We start from the raw sequence: 21,983 nt of genomic DNA, 5'->3' as shown, positions 1-21,983 counted from the left end.
AAGTTAATAAAGTATACTAGTTAAACGGTAAACTATTTTTACTCTTTGTATAATTCTAAGATATCAACATCTTTCACATTGGTCTTTACATCAATTTTGCTAAAAATAAATTATGTAAGCTTAATCCTATCCTGCCTGCAGAAATGACTTGACAGCACTTTGACTATATTTTGCTCTGTTTTGGCGAGACGATTACGGTATAAATAAATTCGCCCCATCTTTCTCTCCCTCTCTCTCCTCACCTCTATAACTCATATTTTCTGTCCAAAATGAAAAATGTAAGAGGGTGTATATAAAAATGGAAAAGTACAGAAGTGAAGTCGGCGACGCGAAGTTTGTCGAAAATATAAGGCAGTTTTCTTTCATAATTATTTGTAATTCGTACCGTGTGCAAAAAATTATGGTCTAAAAAATTTTAAAACGGCCTCGTCTCGATAAATCAGAGCCTATGCAATACTATTGTTTTCCTTACGTTCAAACTCAGCATCTCGTCATACCGTGCCCATACAATCCTCACACGAAAGCGTTTCCAACATCTTTGTTCTCATCTGAGCACGATAAATTCGATCTCATGGGTACACGCTTTATCGTACCTTTTTCATCCATTTCCCAAACAACAAGGGCTTCGCATCGGAGGTCAACAATCGATGCTTGATAAAAAAAACTCAGCCCCGAGGTGTATCGTTATTATTGTAGCAGCGAGCAACTGCTCTCTTACTCGCCTCCCACGTTATAGCCCATATCTCAAGCGGTGCCTCGACTTTCGGAGAACCCCTTGTTCCTGCCGCCGTACGTTTTACCATACCTCGCACTTGTGCACCGGATTCATTTTCGAGCCCCTTGGACAGTTGAACTCGGCGGAGAAGTCATCTAGATTCGACAGAGGCCCGATGACCCGGAATTTCGCCGGACAATGCGAGTCCTTCTCGATCTGGAGGCCAATTGCTTCTGACGTCACGGCTGAGCACCACACCTGCCGATATTAAACAAATTTTGTGAGGCCTCTTATAGGAGCTATTGCATTGATTAATTGATTTGGGCCCGCTCTTGTCAAATCAATGTGAAATCCATCGAAATCGTCTACCAATCGACATAAATTGCTATATTGTAAAATAGTACCACGAACCTCATAAAATCATACTGGAATTTAATTGTAAGCACACAGTATATAAGTTAGTGTTTTGAAAATTATTTTTAGACAGATCAAGTTAATTTTATTTTTTTATGCTAAAAAATGTGTCCTGAACCGGAACTACGTATAACTGTATTGAAAAAATTGTGCATTTATTAAAAAGAGGTTTAATATTATGGTCATGTCAAATAATCTGAAATTGTCATGAAATCTTGAAAACTCTGTACACTTAAGAAATTAATGTAATTGAAAATAAATAATTTTTCACAAAATAGCCAATAAAATTGTTGTGAAATCGTTACGAAATCATGAAAAATTTTGTTGAAGTCTGAAATGATTTATACTACTAGACAATTTAGAAGTAGTCCTTTAAAAAAAAAAAAAATCTCTTTTTTGACACTCAATAACATCACTGTGAATTTTTATGCAGTTTTTAAGGTTCTTATTACTAGTTTCAATTAAAATTGGAAAAAATCTGCAACATTAGTAAGTTTGCAGAACTACCTCATACCGAAATCTTAATTTATTACTTTTAGAAGTATGAGTTTTCACAATTACCACTGAAACTAATTTCCAAACAATTTTGTAGAGTGTCATATCGTTCAAAAAAAAAAAAAAAAAATTGTTATTCAAATACTAAACCGAGAAAGAATAATTCCATATAATACTTGAATCCTCACCTGAGCAAAGTTAACAAAAAACAACTGTCGATGCGTCAAATTGAGTCCAGGCAACGCTAGTGTATCCTCGTAGCTTTTGTGCGTCGTCAAGTACGCGTGGTATGCGGCTTTCAGACCCCCGTTGTCGGCGATATTCTCTCCTGGCGAAAGGGAAAAAAAAGGCCCACGTGAATTTAAAACTCCACGCGAAAATAACCCGTCAGAGAGAGAGCGCTTTAACGGTGAATTACCCAGCGTTTGGCGGCCGTTCACGTGCCGGCCCTCAATCTCGAAATTTCCGTACTGATTGACGAAGCACTCGGTTCGGTTCTTGAAGCGGCCTATCGTCGCGTTGTTCCACCACTGGTGCAGATTTCCGTGCAAGTCGTATTCTCGACCTTTGGCAGAATACATTCATTCCGTACAAGCCGACAATTATTTAAACCCAACATTTCGTTCACAAGACATTAAAATAATTTAAAAAATTGTTTGTATCATTGAAATGTTGCGCGAAGCAATCGTGTGGGGGGTGATGTATAAGAAATCGTAGAACCTACCCTGATCGTCGAAAGCGTGCGTCAGCTCGTGCCCCATGACGACCCCCATGCCCCCAAAATTTAAGCTGCTCGGGTTCTTCATGTCGTAAAACGGGCCCTGGAGTATCCCAGCGGGGAAGACAATTTGGTTCTTCGTCGGGGTGTAGTAGGCATTGACCGTGGGTGGCGTCATTATCCAAGTGGTCTTGTTAACCGGCTGATTGAGCTTTTCGAGATTCTTCACCAGATTGTACTTGTTCACGCGAATGTTGTTGAAGAAATACTCGTCCTGCTTGATTTCCAGGTCGTCGTAGCGCTCGTCGAGCTCGCCGGGGTTAAGGATGAAATTCGGAAATCCGATCATGTCGGTGATGGCGTTGGCCTTCTCCTCCGCGGATTTTCGCGTCTCCCCGTCCATCCAGTCCAGGTTTTTCAGATTCTTCGTGAAAGCCGTCCTTATTTCGTTTATCATTTCCTCGGCCTGTTTTGACAAACATCATTTTTTTGTTACTCCTCAAAGCGACACTCTTATACGAGAGCGGAAAACACGTTTTTTCGTACGAGCAATAACTTTGTGCCACGGTCGCTTCTTATCGAGATTTCATAAATAGCATGAGCAAATGAAAAGTACGCATAAATTTGATAAAAATGATGTACAGGATTCTATTAATACTCGTACAGAGTGTGGGACATAGCAAATTTTCCACACAGTTGCAGGATTGAAATTTTTGAAAAACTGGCACGCACCAGAATCCTCGCTACGTATCGTGTCTTACCATCGGCTTGCTCTTGCCGTGAAAAACTTCCCTGACGAACATGGCCCCGATGGCGAAGCCCATGGCGTTGTTGGCATCGGTCACGCAGTATCTCCACTGTTCCTCCCTGCCCTCGGAGCCGATCAGCGCCTTGCGCAAAACTTTGTACGCGTCCCTGAACGGCTTCGACAAGCAAGAGGTGAGCGTTCGGACGGTCTGCCACACCAGGTAATTGTTGAGCGTCCTGAGAAATGCATACGATTAGAAAGAGGTACGTTATCCAGTGCCATTTCTACGAGCCGTACAATTTTCCTTCGTCCGTTTTTTGGTAGTTCTGGACCAGATTCGTCAACTTCCTGAAGTACTCGGGTGCGTAGTTGACGATTTTCAACTTGCCGCTGATGCGCTTGTTCACCAATCGAGTCGCATTTTGGAAGTAATCGAGCCAGGACATCTGCATAGAAATACCCAACTGTTATACTTTTTATACGATCGAAGAAGATCACCGAATCGGTTCGATCGAACAGACACGAATATACTCACGAACGGGGCCTTAGCTTGCAGTTCGTCGATCGTCATGAGGTTGTACAACTTTTCCTCGTCCCTCCTTTCTTCTTGAGGTATCGTGATTTCAGCGATCCTCGTTTCGAAATCGATGATGTCTTGCATTTGTTTCTTCGTTGCGTTCTCTTGGCCACCGAGTAAGACTCCGATCTTTAAAAATGCCCAATGTCACATCGGTAATTAACTGTACCGTCTTTCGATCGATACGAGCAATGTACCTCACCTGTGTCATGTAGTCCAAGTAAGCTGCCAAAACTTTGCCGTGCTCCGTTTTGTTCAAGTAACTGTCGGTTGTTGGTAACGTCAAACCACCCTGATCAATCTGTAAAGGTTTATTATTTTTATATTATAGAGATATTGGTTAAATTGATTTAAATCAAATTGAAATGTCAGTGTCGATGATGATGAAACGTTAAAAAAGCGAGTGTGAAGGTAGCCCGACAAGGACCTCTTAACTCAATGTGTGTACATGGCACTAAGTAAGTTTGGTCGTTAGATACAAGTCATTGACAGTGTCAGTTGGAAACATGTCATTGACTCTTGGAAATTTTTCAACTTATCATCAATTTTTTTATTTTTTATTACACTACTGTCATACTCACGTTGATGCTAAATGACATTTTTGTTACGGAAACTTTGAGACTAAGAATATCGCTAATGCTTCCATACGTGAGCAGCTAAATTTTCTTTTTATGAGCGTATCTTTTTATAGATAATGAAAAATTTTTTTTTTTTTTTTTTTAACAATTTGTGCCACAAAAAAACAACAGTGACAGGAAAAAAACTGTACCTGAATAATGTGAGTGCTACTGTTGCGATCGTCCTCGTTGACCGCCCAAGAAAACAAGCCACCCATGTTGTACACGTTTTGCAGCACGTGCATGCTCTCCTGGAGCGACCAAGTTTTCAAATCGAATTTCCCACTTACGCTCCAACCGCCGATACTGTCCAGCAGATCGAGCATTGGTTTGGCGCCCAGTGACTCTATCGTCTCGTTCGCGTCCATGCACGACAAGTAAAACAACTTGGCCTTTTTCTCGCTCTTTGACTTCATGTCCGCGAAGGATCTTTCTGCAACCGTACGTCGAACGAGAAAAATGAGAAACTCGGCTGTGCGCAATTCCCAAGCAATTATTTCACAGCGGGTTGATCGAAGTTTCATGGGATTTTTTTTTTTTTTTTTTTTTTTTTTTTTTTTAACCAAATTGGTGGGATGATACCTATACTTGAAAATCGGCTATAATTAACTTACAGAAACAAAACGTCTGGGGGTAATTCTATGGGTGTGTTGATACGGGTGGAGTGGAAAAACGACTGGGTTTAATTTCGAGAAAGGTAAAAAAGGACGTGTAATTTTCGAAAACCAGTTTGCTGGCGTTTGGAAACGGGTTTGAAAATTCCGAGTGAATTAAGCGATTTTTTGAAACTTGACACTTTGATCGTAAATCATGCATCGGATTTTTCAAAAAGATTCGAGTGTTCAGAGTGTACTTAATTTATGAATGATTTGAAAAATAAGGTGTCACGCTACGCGTTACATGCTAAATTATTCATGAATTTAATTTTACAATGTGACCAAAACATGTGTAAAAAAAATAGTAACTTGCAAAGTCTTAAAACCAGTATTGTTGACTTCAGTAGAATTTAATTATACATACTTTTGTAAAGAAAAAAAAGAACCATAATACAATAATGAAAAAAAGAAAGAAACTATATGGTTGTACGAGTGCAAGAAATCGATTGAAAGAGATAAGAGTAAAAAGCTAACCCAGCACATTTTTTATGACCAGCTGATTGTCCTGCTCGAGCTTGCCAAAAGTACCCCACATGCTTTTACCGTCTGGTATAGGATTTTTCTTAATCCAGCCGCCACAGGCATACTGATAGAAGTCGTCGCAAGGTGAGACCGAGGGGTCTATGCTGTTTATTATCGAGGCCGCCACTGTCACACAGTGCTCCGTTATGCAGTGCGAGTTTTCTGAAAAAAAAAAAATAAACCCAGAATAAAGTGTGTACAAATAAAAATGCGTGATTATGGCCATGGAGCGTCAGTGGAAGCTTTTTTCATGCGCACCATTCTAGGTTTAATAAATTCACGAGTTCAGCCTGCTCGTTTTTTTTCTTTCTCTCTCTCTTTCTCTTTTTTTTTTTCTTTAACGTACGTACTGTGAAGGTTTTTTTTTCACGAGCTGATGGAAAAACGACTAGTTTCAGAATCTAGTACCATGTGTTACTCTTGAGAGCTTTTTTACTCTTGCAAAATTTTTTTTTTTTTTCATGAACATTTGAAGAGACTTTTTTCAAACATACATACATGTCAGCATAAGAATTTTAATGCATAATTTTTTATGAGGAAACATGATTTGATCAATCCATTAAAAAATTGAGATTCAGAGATACTAATGATAAATAATTTCGCAAATATCATGGAACGAATAACGTGTGAAGATCAGGACAAAGAGGTCTATAGAAATGCAAAACTTTATGGTCATTAAAAATAAAATTGATTCGGTAATACATGAATTCTTCCATGAATATGATTGTAAAGTCAGAGACAATGACACGAAGACGCATAAATATTGATTTAATGCCTAAAAGTAGCCTAATTGTATTGATGTACTTTGACAGCTTTGGATCACACAACTAGAAATGAATTTGAAATCGAAATTGAGTGATAATTCGATGCCAGACAAACTCGTCCTATTATGTGACATTTTCTCACATTAAACGTATTTTTCCTACATTAGGGCGTTTTTCGTGACATTTGGCCATTTACTGCGCCCAACACTGTAGAAAAAATAGTGTTCGCTTCACAAGTGCCATTCGACAGAAGTTACCCTGCCACAAACAGCCCCTATTGCGTTTCTGTGGCGAAAACTATTTTTTTCTATCTCCCATCATCGTACGCCAATGTACAATAGAAAAAAAATACACCAAAACATACAATTCAGTACATACGAGAGGTAGCATTTCAAAAAAGTTTTCTTTCACATACCTTCGCTGTACAGCATTCCGTGATGAAGGTTCCGAATCTGGTCCGAGTGTTTGTGAACAAGCACCAACAAGAGCAGAACAATTATAAACAAGAAAAACAGAGATACTGACAGCAATAGTCTCTCGAGAACCGTCCCCTGCCGACATAGTGAGGTTCCCTGTAATAAAACCCTCGTCTGTATTATATGTAATTACACGTATATATTATATGTATTATATTAATTACATTTGCACGACCTTTACATCAACGGTGGATTTACAAACTAAGGGTAAGAAAGCATACCAGTTCAATGTAATTAAAAAATAAGTAGTAGCATAAAAATAATTGTTTGAAAAAAAAAATAGTTTTTAATTTTAGCCTTAATTTGCTGGTGGCGCATGGACCATCGAGTAAGAAAACTACTATAATTTAATAGTTCAAGTTATGCTAAATGATTAAATTCGTAAGTTATGGCTTACATATGTATTGATAAGTATTTAATTTAATTTTAGATCGTGTGTATGTGAAAAACCAACAAATTGCTTGCATCAAATAAACGATGCGGAGAAATGCTTTATACGCGCGAGCTTTAGCGAGAGACGGCATCGTTCGATGAAAACAGATGTGCACGTGCTTATAAATATATGCTTGCATTCACATGCATTTATGCGCACATGTGTGAACGAGAGAGAACGAAGTAGCTCAACCAACCGTGTGATAGCGTATGTGAGTGGCAGATGTGCTGGTCTGATCGCTATTCAATACGACCGAGCCGATGCTGCTGGTGTTGTCATCCTCAAAATCGGCTTGCTTGTACCTCATCATCTTCAAACAGTAAAATGGAAAATTATCACTCAGACTGTGGAAAAATTATCCAATCGACCTAAAAAATTGTTTATATGTGTGCTAGGATGTTTGATCATTTGACTACGTTGCCAACTACATAAATAATTTACAAATCAGCTACAACGATTACAGGATTTAATTTTTCATATTTTATATTAGATTGATTTTTTGTATTTGTATTGGTGGGCTCATTCACTAAGGTATCATCCAATGAGTTTGTGATATAAATCTATTCAATGTATATTAATATTTTTTATATGCTAAGAAATACTATTTTTGCTTTTAAATGAAAATCTAGCATTTTATGTGTAAGACTTTAATATGAAACAAAGGATAAATATTTTCATATTCTATTGATAAATTTTTATTTTATTATATATAAATCTTTTCAGTTCAATACACTCTTTTACCTTATAAATAATAACATTTGTTATTAAAAATAAAGTAAACATATTTTATTTCTAAATCGACCTTCAACTACACAATTGGCATTTTAGAAGACAATGTTGAATAACAAAAGAGCGTTTCAACGTATCTAAGGTACATATTTGATCGGAGCAAGTTTACCGTTGAAACTGCCGTGCTTTTATCAAGGTGGTTAAAATTATCTTATGCATATATTCAACATTGCCGGATAATTCGCATGATATTCAAAGGTGAGAATCAAGTGAATTGCTTTACATACCTTCTTTGTTAGTAGCTTAAGATTTAATTAATATTAACAGTTGAAGATTTACAGTTTAAAATTGTATCTTTTAGTAATTCATTTTAACAATAAAGTCACGAGAAAAAATTTCTCAGAAGGTTTTTATTTTTGACAATATTATCATACTCAGATAATACGTATACATAATTTATAACGTACGTTGTTCAACTTTAAATCTACAGGACAATATTAATTACTGTTTATATCATGTTAACAATGCAAACTTATACTCTTTTCCTCTTAGAGCTAATTCTCTGAAAATAAATTATTTCCTGCTATGTATATTTAGGGTAATTTTTATTATGTATCAAAAAAATTGATATTTTATTCAATACTAGTTAACTATTATTATTATAAAAACCAATTCGTATAGATCAATTATATAAAAATTTCTAGTTCGTCTGGCTATAAAAATCGTTTAGTTATGATCAAAATTAAATGAACCACCAATCATAATAATAATTTATCTACTTATTGATAATGATTAACAAAATCCAAATTTCCTTTTAGGTATACTTTTTAGTAATGGGAAATATGATATATATATATATAATATTAATGTCATTATTATCAATAAAATTCATAATAAAAATTATTTCTAGTCAAAAGCAAAAAAATTATTAGTAAAAAATGAATGTACCTTAATATCGGCTATCTAATAAAATCAACGACAGCAAAAACATCATTTCATGAGATCAAAGTGCGCGCACGCGTTCGATACATCGGATTAAAATAAACCACTGGCACCCAGATCTTTAGCAATTCTAACGATATTTCCAAAATATTTTCCTCGATCACCGACCTTCAGTACGATTTGCGATGCAGCCGCGAATCACGTTTAAGTGTGTACCGGCGAAATCCGCACTCCCCAGGTTCCTCGGTATCACTCGCTCCGACAGACGCGGGTGCTCGTACTGACACGCTTATTTTCAGTCGAGCCTAAAAATATCATCGATTTTCGACCTCCTCTCCCTCTTTCTTTCTTTCTTTCCTTTCTCTTGTTTATCTTTTCAAGCCCATACGCATGTGGCAACAAAAGCCGCGGAGAAGCTTTTATCAAGTCGACTGCCTTTTCATACGTAACAGCTTATAGTACGCACGCGAAGAATGTACTTTTTGTTATTCAATTTTTTTTTTTTTTTTTTTTTTTCTTCTTCTTGTAGTGAAAGAAAGACTTTACGAATTCGTCATGCGATCAAGAGGTATACGCATACATGTGTGTATGTAGAAAAAAAGCACGATAAGCTCCGTTTGATGGATTTACGCTCTACCTCATTCAGAGTCTCGTGAAGATGAAGTAACGTTTTTTTTTTTCCTTTTTTGTTTCTTTTATCCTCTCTTTCCTTATGTTAACTTAATCTATCGCTGACGAAAACACTATACGTTTATCAACTTTTTTATGCTGGTAATCGGCAAAAGTATATTTGTCAATTTGGCAAGTAAAATTTTTTTTGTAAATATTACACCTCTGGAAAATCTTGTATAAATCATTAGTCTTTTCGTTATTCACGCTTTGACCAGCTCACAGTTCAGACACTACTTTTTCAATGGAAGATAATTTTTGAGATTCAGAGTGTCAGTTCAAATGGCCCCACACACATGTTACATTTTTATCCCCCATTGTTTGGTTGTTTGTTTACATTTTGTTGTCAATGAACTGATTTAACTTATTTTTACGCTAGATTATTTCACTCCCTGGTATGATGAAAAACTCAATGGCAAACTAAGACACCCTTATAAATATGTATGCTAACAATGCCTTTTATTAAGCTTAGCAAAAGTTTATTGTCAACTTTAAACAGCAGCTTTCGAGGCAACTGTTGGTACGACAGTTCTCAGATGCATCAAAGGAAATGGAATAATTTTACTTTTTTACGTCATAACGGATGAGACCAAAAAGCATCATGTATTTAAAAAAAAAAAAAAAAACATACATACATACTCTGCAACTAAAATGTCTTCAAAAAAAAAAAAAAAAAAAAAAAAAAATCTGAACGGCAAAGCAGCTCCATTGTACCCAGTTTAAAATTCAAATTGAAATGTTTTTTGCTCGTTGAGCATAAACGAAAAAGAGAAACCCTGAATTTAACGAAAGACTCTGCTCACCTATAGGCCAAGTCTCTTGTCAGTGGACCCTATATATTTTATCCCTAGAAAACCAGACCACTACGTACGTCGCTCGTTGGCCCACGGATATTATACACTGTTTGTTGTCATGATCAGTGCACTGACCAATATCCGCAAGGTGGAAAAACTCGAGAAAATAGATGAAGCTGCACTGGTGAGAGAGCACTGGCCGAAAAGTAGGCTCCCCCCCGCATAGACGCAATAAACTTAGAGAAACATATCCCGGACACGTATAGGGGCAGACTCGAAGGCAGAGACTGCGGCTCGTGCGTAGATATCGCGGAAAATCCGAGGAAGAGAAGGAGGCGGTGACAGAGAGTTTGTGTCGGGGAACACATGACGCGCGTCTGCATTTTCGCTCTCTGTTCTATACGCTCCGCCGTCGTCATCTCGCTCTTGTATCTAAACTGCGGTGAGTGGGGCAAAATGATTTCGTGGGCTTATCTAATGAAAAAGCCTTGTGAGCGCTGCAGCTGTCAATTTGGGAAAATGAGTCTTTACCGCTTCATTGGAGACGCTTTGGTATGAGAATAAACTCCGGCGTGATTCTCAGTTTTAAGGGTGTGAGGTATATTATCTCGAGTTTTTTTCATACAAATAAAGGATTATTATTTCAAACTATAAAATCGCAATTTGATGAACAACAGAAAGAAAAATTGTACAATTTGTTTGATTAGGGAATATCAAAAGAATCATCAATAAAAATGAGGTTGCTTTTGCTTTTTAAACGATACTGTAAACTCGAACCTCCTCAAGCTCAAAATAGAGATAATAGACCGTCTTTTCCTTTAATTCAGAAATTTTTCATAAAATTTATCAAACCGTACCATGTTTACTTAACAAATACGAACTACAGCTATTACCTACATTAAAACAAAAAATTATGGGAAATTTTAAAACTGTGGATAATTCCATTTCAATCATTTTCACAGTGCCAGCTAACTGGTAAATTGTATAAAAAAATTAACCAAACATACATTGATTAGTATTGTTTTAGCTTCATCTTCTTTTAATATATTTGACATACACACTTCAAAACATGAACTTTCTGTTACTAAAAAATTTTTTTTCAGTACGTACTATGATGGATAAAAATTTTATGGGATGTACGACTGATACTTAATATTGAACGTTATGTGCACAAAAATAAAATAAATAGTGAGCTCGTGAAAAATGTATGGATCATTTTAATTCCATTCAAAGAAATTGTATCTTTCAATCGTGTAGGTAAGAATGTTAACGGTGATGTTAATCTATAACGATCGTCTTTAGTATACACATGCGGTCTATTGTACACATAAGTTGACCTTCTAGTTTCAGCTGATGGATAAACTTGATTAGTTCAACAAAAACACAATTAATATCTTCTTCTCAAGATCATTCGTGTAATTAAAATGTCTGTCAAGTAGTCCCACGTATACCATGCAATGATTACACCCAATGTATACATGTATCATTTACGCACTTGAGGGAGAGTGAACCGTTTGTGCTTCTCTCCAGGGAGCAAAGGCAATAAATGTATTACAACCAAAGCAAACACACCCCGCTGTCGGTGATACGCAACCTCCGACGTCCGTCAGGCCACTTCTTTTTTTTCTCTCACCGAACAAATTGGAAGTCAGATCGGCGGTAATCAAGAAAAATGTAGACGCACCCTATTGAAAACTCAACACGGACCAAGTTGCGCTCTCCTGAGAATTATTGGCTCTTTTTTCCGATTTGCTTCTACTTGGCGCTGATCACGTGTAATCAAATGAATCGGAAAAGGCGTGAAAAGTAATTTATCCCAATTAACTTTGGTGGTGCGTGCAAAGAGATATGACCGACGACGCGCTACTATTGCCTCTGACGCACTCGATTCGTCATGTGCGTATGGAGATATCGCGGTATCAGTTGCGGAAAGTTTTTCGGCAGTAAATTACGTGGCAATAAAAAAAAAATAAAAAAACAAAAACAAAACATCCACTCTATAAAAAGCTCGTTCTGATGAACCATAAATTAGCGCTCCTTTTGGCCAAGCCATGGTGTTATCTTTCGTTGGCTACAAGTTACTCGCTGTTAGCAATACAAACACAACTTTTAATTAACCCTCCGTATATTTTGCCGCTCCGACGAAAAATAAACTTTTCCACCTGCCTGACGATACAAATGTAATTTTGGACGATGTCAAGGACATTAACGACACTCCAGTCGACGAACATTCATACCTCTGAAAATCTCAGGAGAAAAGCATTATCTCGGAAGAAATCGCTTCGAATTGAAAAAAATTAAAAAAAAAGTGTGTTATTCATGTACTCATAAATGAGAGCAATGCGTAAAGGACGAAAAAAAAAAAAAAAAAAAAACTTGGTTTTTCAATACTGAAAATAAGTAGACGCCACTGTCCATACACACACCCCAAAGAGAGGCCAGTCCCTCGTGAATCGCGTCCATGGCGTGGTCGGTAATACGCGCTTTGTCGGATTATCATACACGGCCAATTATGCAGGAGCATTCAAAGCACTCTCCGTCAACACACAAGCTCTTTGCGCGCTTTTCAACATACAAAGCTCACCTCGCGCAACAGAAGCAGCTTCTCACGTAGCGTGTTGTTGCCGATTCGTGTGTGTATGCACGCACACGTGTGACACTATTGTACGCGAATTACGCGAGCGATCACGCTGCTGGTGGGCGCTTTTGAATGCGGTGTTACTCACGTATGTCATGCGTATGTGCGTTGGTATATACGGGTTGTACGTGCACATGAGTATGAGACGAAAGAAAGAGATGGAGAACAGGAAATGAGCACTTGTTACCGATATATATGTATATATATCGATACCCATACCTACATATATGTGGGTGCTCTACCACCTTTGAGCTCAGTTTCTTATGTTTTTATGACGTCCACCATCAATGTCACTCGTATACACGCACGTGCAGGTATACGTGGATCAAACGCGCCTACCATGGACTACGTGTTCGGAGAGTCTCATCCTGCTTGTTTGTACATACGTAAACGTAACACGGGGTGTAATTTCGCTAAAAGCACACAAGCTCCGGTGTGCAAGGATTAATTCTATTTCGGTGCCTCTGGGAGATGGGAGCTAAAGTGCCCACTCCAAGTGCTCGCTCGTGTGTGACGCACTAGCCGTTTCTTTGCCTCTCTGACTAAGGGCAAGGTGAAGCGTGCAATAACCATTGAAAACGTTGTACCCACTAGTAGTTTTTATATTTCAAAGTTACTAATAACATGAAAATTGCGTGGAAAATTGCAAGGCAAAGTAAATTAAATTGCATTATTGGATTTTCAATAAACACTAACTGTAATTAATACAATGCCTTTTGTTCAACATTGCCGAGCTCCTTATGGTATCCTTCGAGAGAGCTATTATTAATTCTGCTAATTCAGGTAGCTTTCGTTATTTGAATGATTTCGTTTTCAATATTTGTTGATTTTTCTTTTTTAATCTGAGTCCCTGAATTTTCGCAATCGTCACTCTTTTTACCGTACAGTCACCAGATTTATATTATTTATATAACTCTTTATGTTAGCGATTTTTACTTTGCATTTGACTCTAACTCGTTATCTCTAAATCCATCCATCCCTCTATTTTATTCTTTCTCTAAGTCTATGAACACTTTTCTAAATGTCTTTTATTTATATTCCAACTCTTTGCTTTTCATCCCGTTTTTTATTGCTTTTCTTACATCTATGTGGATTATAGTTACCTTTCTTCGTGTCATTATCCTCTGACTTTTTAGAACTAAGTCTCTGAATGATTAGATTTTTATTGTGTCTAGTTTTTTTGTTAACTACTCTTGATATGACTTTTTCTATACTTTTGACTCCATACGTATATTCGTGTATTTATCATCCTTAATTTTTAAATATTTTTTTTAGAACTTTGTGTCTCCATATACTTATCTTCGTGCCATAACAACCATATCTCTCTGCATTTCTCGCTGAACTTCGATGTACTTGTATTAAATCTGAGTGTCGTCAGTGTCTTTAATCTTTTTTCTCTTAGTTTTGTCACCCACCCTCTTTAACCGAAAGTTCATCATCTCTATGTCCCGATCTCGTATCTCTATACCTATTTAAACAATCTAATTCGTCTAATTATAAATTTGCGACTATCTTTCATGTTGCCTCTGTTTCTATAACTGTTTTAGCTTTTTTGATTCTATTTATTTTTTAATATTTTTATCATACCTACTTTTAAAGCTATATCTATGTGTTAGTTTTTTGTAATTTATTTTTCTACTCATTTATTTTATTTAATGTCTGCTAAATATTTTATAACACTTACGTGTTGTGACGTTAAATCTCTTTTTTTTATGCATCTTTATATTTATTTATTAATTATATTAACATATATATATGTATGCATGTACATCAGTTTATCACAGAATTAGGTTATTAGTTATTAAAATTATTTATATGCATTTATAATTAACCGTGATAAATTGTAAGTCCTTTTTTTCAAATTAAATGTATAAATGATTCAATAAAATTGTTGAAAAGTACTTAGAGGTTTTTTTTGCACATTATTACAAGTATAATAAAACATTATAGGTAAATTAAAAAAAAATGAAAAAGTATTTGTTTTATTTCGTATAACATTTATTGATGAAATGATAATAATGGAATAAAATACCAGAAAAATTTTTAAATCGTTACTTTAAAAATAAATAACTTCTCAATCATAAAATAAAGAGTTGTCTTAAAAATCTTATTAAAATTATTACACATGACTCATTAACTACCGTTTAAATGAGAAAAGTAAAAATTTTTTAATTTTCTGTGCTAAAAATTAATCTAACTGAAAGTATTCACTGTGCTATAAAGTAAAATGCAAAAAATATAAAGCAACTGAATTTTCTACTAATAAATATTATTATTTGCCATACGTAAAAATATAAAAATGCAAAATCAATAAAATGTACTATATAACATGATACAAAAATGAAATTCTTGTTTTTAAGGAATCAAACTATTTTAGGATGCTTTTTATTAGATTAGATAGCGGTATAATTTTTTTTTTTTTTGTACTCTACACAACTGTTAAATTATATGATAGGCTACGTTTTGACAACAGCGTGCACTCACCGTAAATTAATATCTTAAACAAAAAAATCATTTTCTAACCTGTACTAGATACTGATTTACTATTTTTGTGACCCCGACAAAACAATGAGCCAAAAAAAAATCGATTTAATGTAAGCTTTTTACGATTTCAAGTGGCTGATCAAGTTTTAATGGGTGCTTGCTGCACGTAAAAATAGAATTTTAATATTTATTTAACTATTTTCTGAATTACTTAAGACTTTAAAGAAACCATCCAACTGTATAACTTGACTCTACTTGCATAGAGTTGGTCATTATTTAATTAAAATTTTCACAACTATAAATTATTTGAAAAAAAAGCTTTTGGATTATTAACTATAATATTTTACTTATTACATTTTTATAAATATCAAGGCAACTACGGTTTAAAAAAGTGTAAAAAAATAAGACTTGCTATGTTAACTAAAAACTAAAAATATCCTGGCAACGCAGATGAAAAAAAAAAAAAAAAAAAAAAAAACAGTATGAAAGATAAAATTAAGAAATCATTGAGAATTCTGTATGTCCCTACTTGTAAGTAAATATCCTCTATGTAGTAAATACAAATATGATATAGGTATAAGGTCAATGTCTATTTAGAGGGTTGTTAAAGGTTGCACGTACAAGTCTATACATTGATGAATAACTAGCTGATAGCTTTACGCATATTATTAATATAGAGCAATGCCTCTTACTGTCTCCTCGCAAATGAACGTCAATAAAAGTATCCACCACGATCCACACTATCTTTCGGCTTCACCAAAAAAATTCTTTCCACTCAGCTATCACTTCTGCTTAACTTTTTTTTTATTTTTATTATTATTATTTTATTTTCTTTTTTTATTGTTAGAACGATATGGAACTCACCTTCACAGACATGTTGAAACTGCTGAGCGAGAGCTTTTACAGTCTTGAGCTTTCGCGATCTAATACTTAAGTATATGCGACGTACCAATGGAGGCGAGCCAAAATACGCACCAACATGGGTAATCGAGTACCGGCTACTTTTTGCACTATCCCGTACCCGGGGGAAAAAAAAAAAAAAAAAAAAAGTCCGTGAACAAAAACGCGTACACGTGTACAAAACAAAAGAATGAGAAAAATGGAAACGACAATACGAGGAGACAGCGAACTGTCACGGCCACAAGCCGCGGAAATATTTTGTGAGTTTCCCCTGGCGTGCGTGCGTATATGTGCGTGATGTGCATTCGGAGACGCACGCGCGCGCGGTTTTTGGGTATACGACATATACGCTCTCGCACCAGATGACAGATATCCTCCCCTCCCCAACCCCCCTTCGGTTGGCTACTTCTCTTTCCCTCGTTCGGGGGTATATTGATTTTCCAGCCGTGTTATGCTCCCTAGGTTGGAGTCGAGGGGTTGTACTGTGTGTTGGATATGTGTGGCCATCTTAGCTCTTAACTGCACACCGCGAAATTTAGTCTTGCAAGCAAAGGATGTGATCACTCGATTGGGCTGAATTCATTTGTTGAATGATGAGAAAAAAGACATTTTTTTTTTTTTTTCTACCTTGCAACTAACTCAATTTGCTGGAGTATCGTTTTTCATTTCATAAGTGGACTGCCAAATCACGATTTAATTGTTCATAGTAATAAATAAAGCTTACACTGAGGAATATTTATCAAAGATCCAATGTTATTTATCTACAAAATACTTTATATAATTTTTATAATAAAAACAAAAGTTTAATTTATTTTCATTATTATTTCTCATACTTTCCTTATCATTACAAAATTTTTCAAAAGGACGAATCATTTTTTTTCATCCAAAACAGATTATCAATTTTTTTGAGGTTATGGCCCGGAATCCCATCAGAGATCGGAACCCTTGGATTCTATAAAATTTTTAAAATTATATAATTAATTCATAAGGATGGCTAATGCTCAGTTTTAATATAAGATGGTATAAACAGCAAAAAATATAGAAAATAACAATAATAATTTTTTTCAATGATTTAGTAAGGAAATAACGTTTGCCAAACCTTTTTAAAAATCAAAATTGTTCATAGTAAAAGAAACTTAACCATTAAATGTTTTTGATGAGAAAAATGTGAATTATTATTACTCAAAATTTCAAAAACGTTAGAAATAGTTGATTGTATTAGCTTACACAAACATTTTTGAAAATAAAAATCGCATATTTTTTAACAATTTCAGAAAAAAAGATAATACGCTTTAAAAACTATTTAATTCTTAACAAAAAAAAAATAATAATAAATTGGGATTTGGTAAGCCAATTGTAAAAAATATTTTATTTACTTTTAAGTGAATAAATATTCTATGTCTTTATTTTTAGTAAGACGTTATTTATAATAGTTACAATATTTTACAGTGTCTGCTTATGTCAATTACAATGATTGCATTTTACAGGATGTGAGAGGGCAATTGTTACTTTGTCGCATTATTTTGTCGCATTTGTGAAATATACAAGTTTCGAATGAACGTTCCAAAGTTAACTCTGAAAGATCCCTATATATAAATCAAAACAGGTAATTAAATCAACTGAGTTAAAGATACCGTTACAATAAAAATAATCACCCTTCATACAAAATAAGTTTCATTGCCCGTTGGATAAATAAAACGATGATGAAAAATGAAGACAAAAGTTTATAATAATTAGAATAAAATAATTACATCGTATTGGAACTGTTGGTACGTCATAAGAAGTTTGTAATGCCAGTAAAATGATGATGTATGTAAAACATGTACTCATAATTTAGTATTTAATTATTGAAGAACCAACTTATTGACTTGTTATGAAGTTTCTATAAAAAAATACACACCAATAATTTATATTTAAAAATAAAAACTGATAATAGTTGAAATACAATACTGATGTCGTCTTTTAACGTTCGTTTTTTCACCTTCTCAAAGTGACCCCTTATTACATTCTAGTACGAAAATGTCAACAAATGACATTTTATTATTATTCATCTATTTTTATTTTGATACGTTCCCTTATGTTCTCGTAGAATGAGTTTACCAGCATCTAACGCCATTGAATTTGCAATCCAAAAAATAATAATTGAGTATCATTGTAAAAAAAAAAAATTTATTATACAGTTACGTGAGCCCCCTCGTTACCTTGAAAAATTACAATTTTAATTTTTTTCTTCTAACACTCGCAAGTTCTATGTTTTCACCCTGAATTATATATTCCGAGGCTCACTTGTGCCACATGTTACATATTGCATTCTTCCGCGCACATGACTTTAGAAGTCATGGCTGAAAACTTGTCATCCTTAGTTCACTTTTTTATTTTTATCTATACACACGATTAATCTTCGCTACGACATCTTTTGCATTCGACTATTGGCACATACACTTTGGACCGCTATTTCGAGTTTTGAAAAGTAACGAAATATGGAGTCTCTGCTACTGATGCAGACTAAAAGCTAAACAGCAAGTTTGTCTTCATTATATTTCCATTTCATTCGCTCAATCTTATTTTTGTCAATTTCGTTCTCATACTTTTTTATTTTATTTTATTTCATTCAGAGAAATTGCTTTTCCTTAAGATTATTGTGGAAATCTTGACCAAGTCTGACGTTTACACGTACAGAATAAATTTAAAAAATTACATATAGACACATTTTACTTATAGACGATAATTATTAAGAATGTGTTTTATTTGAAAAATGAAAAATAAAAAAAAAACACATTTTTTGTGATTGTGCACCATTATAATTTTTATGAAATGTTATATTTTTATTTTCTTTTATACTTTTGTTTATTTATTTTTTAGTAAAAAATGTCTCAATAAAACTTTTATTACACATCATTCACGTATACGACACTTTGAAATATTAAATACGGATTAATAATAAGGAGTACAAAATGTGAATACTTATTCTTTACGAATTACAAAAAATATTGGCTATAAAGCCTTTCTTATCATAATGTGCTCAGCAAAGTTTGTCCTCACAGTGGATTAAATTTGTGTAACATAAAAACTTGAGGGTGTATATTGGCATTTATTTGGCTCTTCGAAAAAACAATTAGAGATCAACTTGGTAAATAATGTATATACACATATATCTGAGATTAAACATGTGTATATGCATTTATATGTCTTTAATATATTTTTTTCACAAAGTTTTCTACTTTCAGTAAATTTTCTGAACTGCTCGCATATACTTACATGTAGCAAGAGAATTGCATTTTTTCTGTTTCCCATCACCATATTGAATTTTCTTTGAAAAATATGTTGGGCTACTAATTATGCATGCGACGCTCAAAAGTGATTTTTTTTTTCAGTTGTACATGTTAATATTCATACAAATACATTGAGTGCGAGCTATTTATCAATTTTCATTCGTTTATAACACATAAAGAGACAATGCTTCGCATTTCAGTATACTTCTTTCGAAAATTATGATGATGTATACTTTTTTGAGAAAAAAAAATTTTTATTTAACGTGCTTTTTGTTTTGCAACAGAAGAAATAACAAAGGGTTTGGTGCTCGCCTCATCCACTTGTCGATACAATTTTTTATTACAGAGTTTGATTACATTCAAGTTAAAAATAGAGGCTTTATATGTATACTTTTATTTTTAATTTTATTGTTTATTATTTTATTTATCTATCTTATTTTTTTAATCGAGAAATTTAAGAAATTAAAAAGAGATCTTTCTTCCAATCCAAATTTGGACGAAGACGGTGTATTATTTTTAGTATTATTATTTTATTTTGTATTATTTTATTTTTACGTTTGAGTGTGCGCGTACGTGAGATATACAATTGTGCGTAAGTCCACTTTAATATTGACAAAAAAACAGTGCTGGGCTTTACCTCGATGCTATTAAATAGCTCATTATTTCACTTACAATTTCAAACTTTATTTTTATTATTTAGTGACATTTTTCTGAACACTTGTAAAATTAAATTATATTAGTAGCGTAAAGTCGAGGGATTACACGATATTATAGCGACTGCAATATTTATAACATCTTTTCCAGTCTTTTCGATGCTAAACGTGATCTCTCATAAATTTTGTCCATTTACAAGACCACTTTGTTTTGAATCTATAACTAGCTACGACTCGTATTTCCGTCGATCTGATCATTACATTGTAGAGCTCAATTTTTATTTTATTTTTACAGTGCAATACGCAGATGAATCTAAGATACATTTTTTATATCACAAACTTAAAATTTTTTCGTCACCTAACAATTAAAAAAATATTTCCTATGGAATCTTGTATAGAAAAATATAGGAACGATGCATGATGAAAATAACGTTGCTTAAGTACGTTTTCAGTGTAAGACACAACTAACATACGAAGACGATGGATTATAACAAGTCGATTGTGTAAGTGCGTTTGACGACTCATTCATTACTTTATCTCAGTGCAGTTTATTATTTTAATTTTTTTTTTTTTTTTAACTAATGTTAAATTAATGTTACACGTTTCAACTATCAAGTGATTATCTACAGTTACGTATGGCTATGACGTAAGCGATTACATTATCATATTCTTACAATAAATATTAATTTGTATCTAGAAATAAATTATCACTCGAATCGAAATTTTGAAATAAATTTCAATTTTTTTTATCCATGTCATTTGTTAATATAAATTCTAAATCTTTTGCAAAAAAAATACAAACTTAATTTACAATGACGTAGTATTAGATTTTTAGAATATTAGAGTTCAATCAACTCTCAAAACACTTTTAGTATTTTGATTCGCAAAACCAACGTATCAGACTATTTAAAATCACTTTTAAAAAGGATATGTCTTTTTTTCATTTATTTTTGCTTTTGCTATTATAATGCGTCTTGCTTTGTTTTGTAAATGTAGCTCAAAATTTATAATTATGCGTCTCAATACTTAAATCATTACAAAAATAATTATTTTTGTAATTTTCATGCACATTATTAATGTTTCCACCTCTTAATTGCCCTGTTATAGTGCTATTTTTGAGGATTAACAATAGCTTTAACGTACATTGAAAGTATTTCAACGAATTTGTTTTAAGAAGCTATTTACAATGATACTTTTCAAAATAGTCAAGAGATAGAGTAGTTGTAGAAGTTAAAAAAAATTCTCATTTATTTAAATTGAAACAATTCTTTTTCTATTTAATTTAAAAATTACTATTAAAATTAATGAAAAGTCACATAGTTTTTTTTTGTTTTTTTTTTTTATTTTTTTATTTTATACAAGATATTTTTCTAAATAGGAATTTTTTTTGTAATTTATGATAGACAGAGCAATATGTAGGCAAGAGTGTGAATACTTTTATCATTACTATAATTATTATTTTCAAGGTCCTTAAAATCATTGGTTTATTTTGTTTCATCTTCTTTTTAATATTTAAAATTGCGCGCATATGTATATTTCGTTCACATCAGTAATAAATCAATAAATAAATGAAATTTTAACGCTACAATAAATATCAGACAATCGCTTTCCTTTTTGAATCACATTTGAAGTACATTACAATAATACTCATTCATTTATTATAAAACATGTAAAATAATGATAATGTACACTTAATAACTTTAATTTTTTGGCGTATTTTTTACCAATCCGTCCATATGAATAAAAAATGACGCAATGTTTCAGCTA

At 33.7% G+C, this 21,983-nt stretch overlaps 1 protein-coding gene across 1 annotated transcript; it reads right to left on the bottom strand.

Moving 5' to 3' along the window:
• Positions 1-241: 241 nt before the first annotated feature.
• Nep3 (M13 family metallopeptidase neprilysin 3) lies at positions 242-16,431 on the bottom strand. Its single transcript, XM_014352873.3, has 13 exons — positions 16,256-16,431; positions 7,332-7,445; positions 6,642-6,798; positions 5,415-5,624; positions 4,437-4,717; positions 3,870-3,968; positions 3,626-3,796; positions 3,388-3,536; positions 3,104-3,326; positions 2,349-2,808; positions 2,043-2,189; positions 1,813-1,952; positions 242-973 (listed from the first exon to the last, which is right to left on the bottom strand). Exons 1-13 carry the CDS (start codon positions 16,265-16,267, stop codon positions 797-799), a joined length of 2,340 nt encoding a protein of 779 aa, XP_014208359.2. The 5' UTR covers positions 16,268-16,431; the 3' UTR covers positions 242-796.
• Between the last annotated feature and the right edge of the window lie 5,552 nt (positions 16,432-21,983).

The sequence above is a fragment of the Copidosoma floridanum genome, unplaced genomic scaffold (genome assembly GCF_036245765.1).
Source record: "Copidosoma floridanum isolate Cflo_tuat_1 unplaced genomic scaffold, Cflo_Japanese_pri ptg000019l, whole genome shotgun sequence".
Classification (NCBI taxonomy): Eukaryota; Metazoa; Arthropoda; class Insecta; order Hymenoptera; family Encyrtidae; genus Copidosoma; species Copidosoma floridanum.
This window is presented reverse-complemented; position numbering and strand designations above follow the sequence as displayed.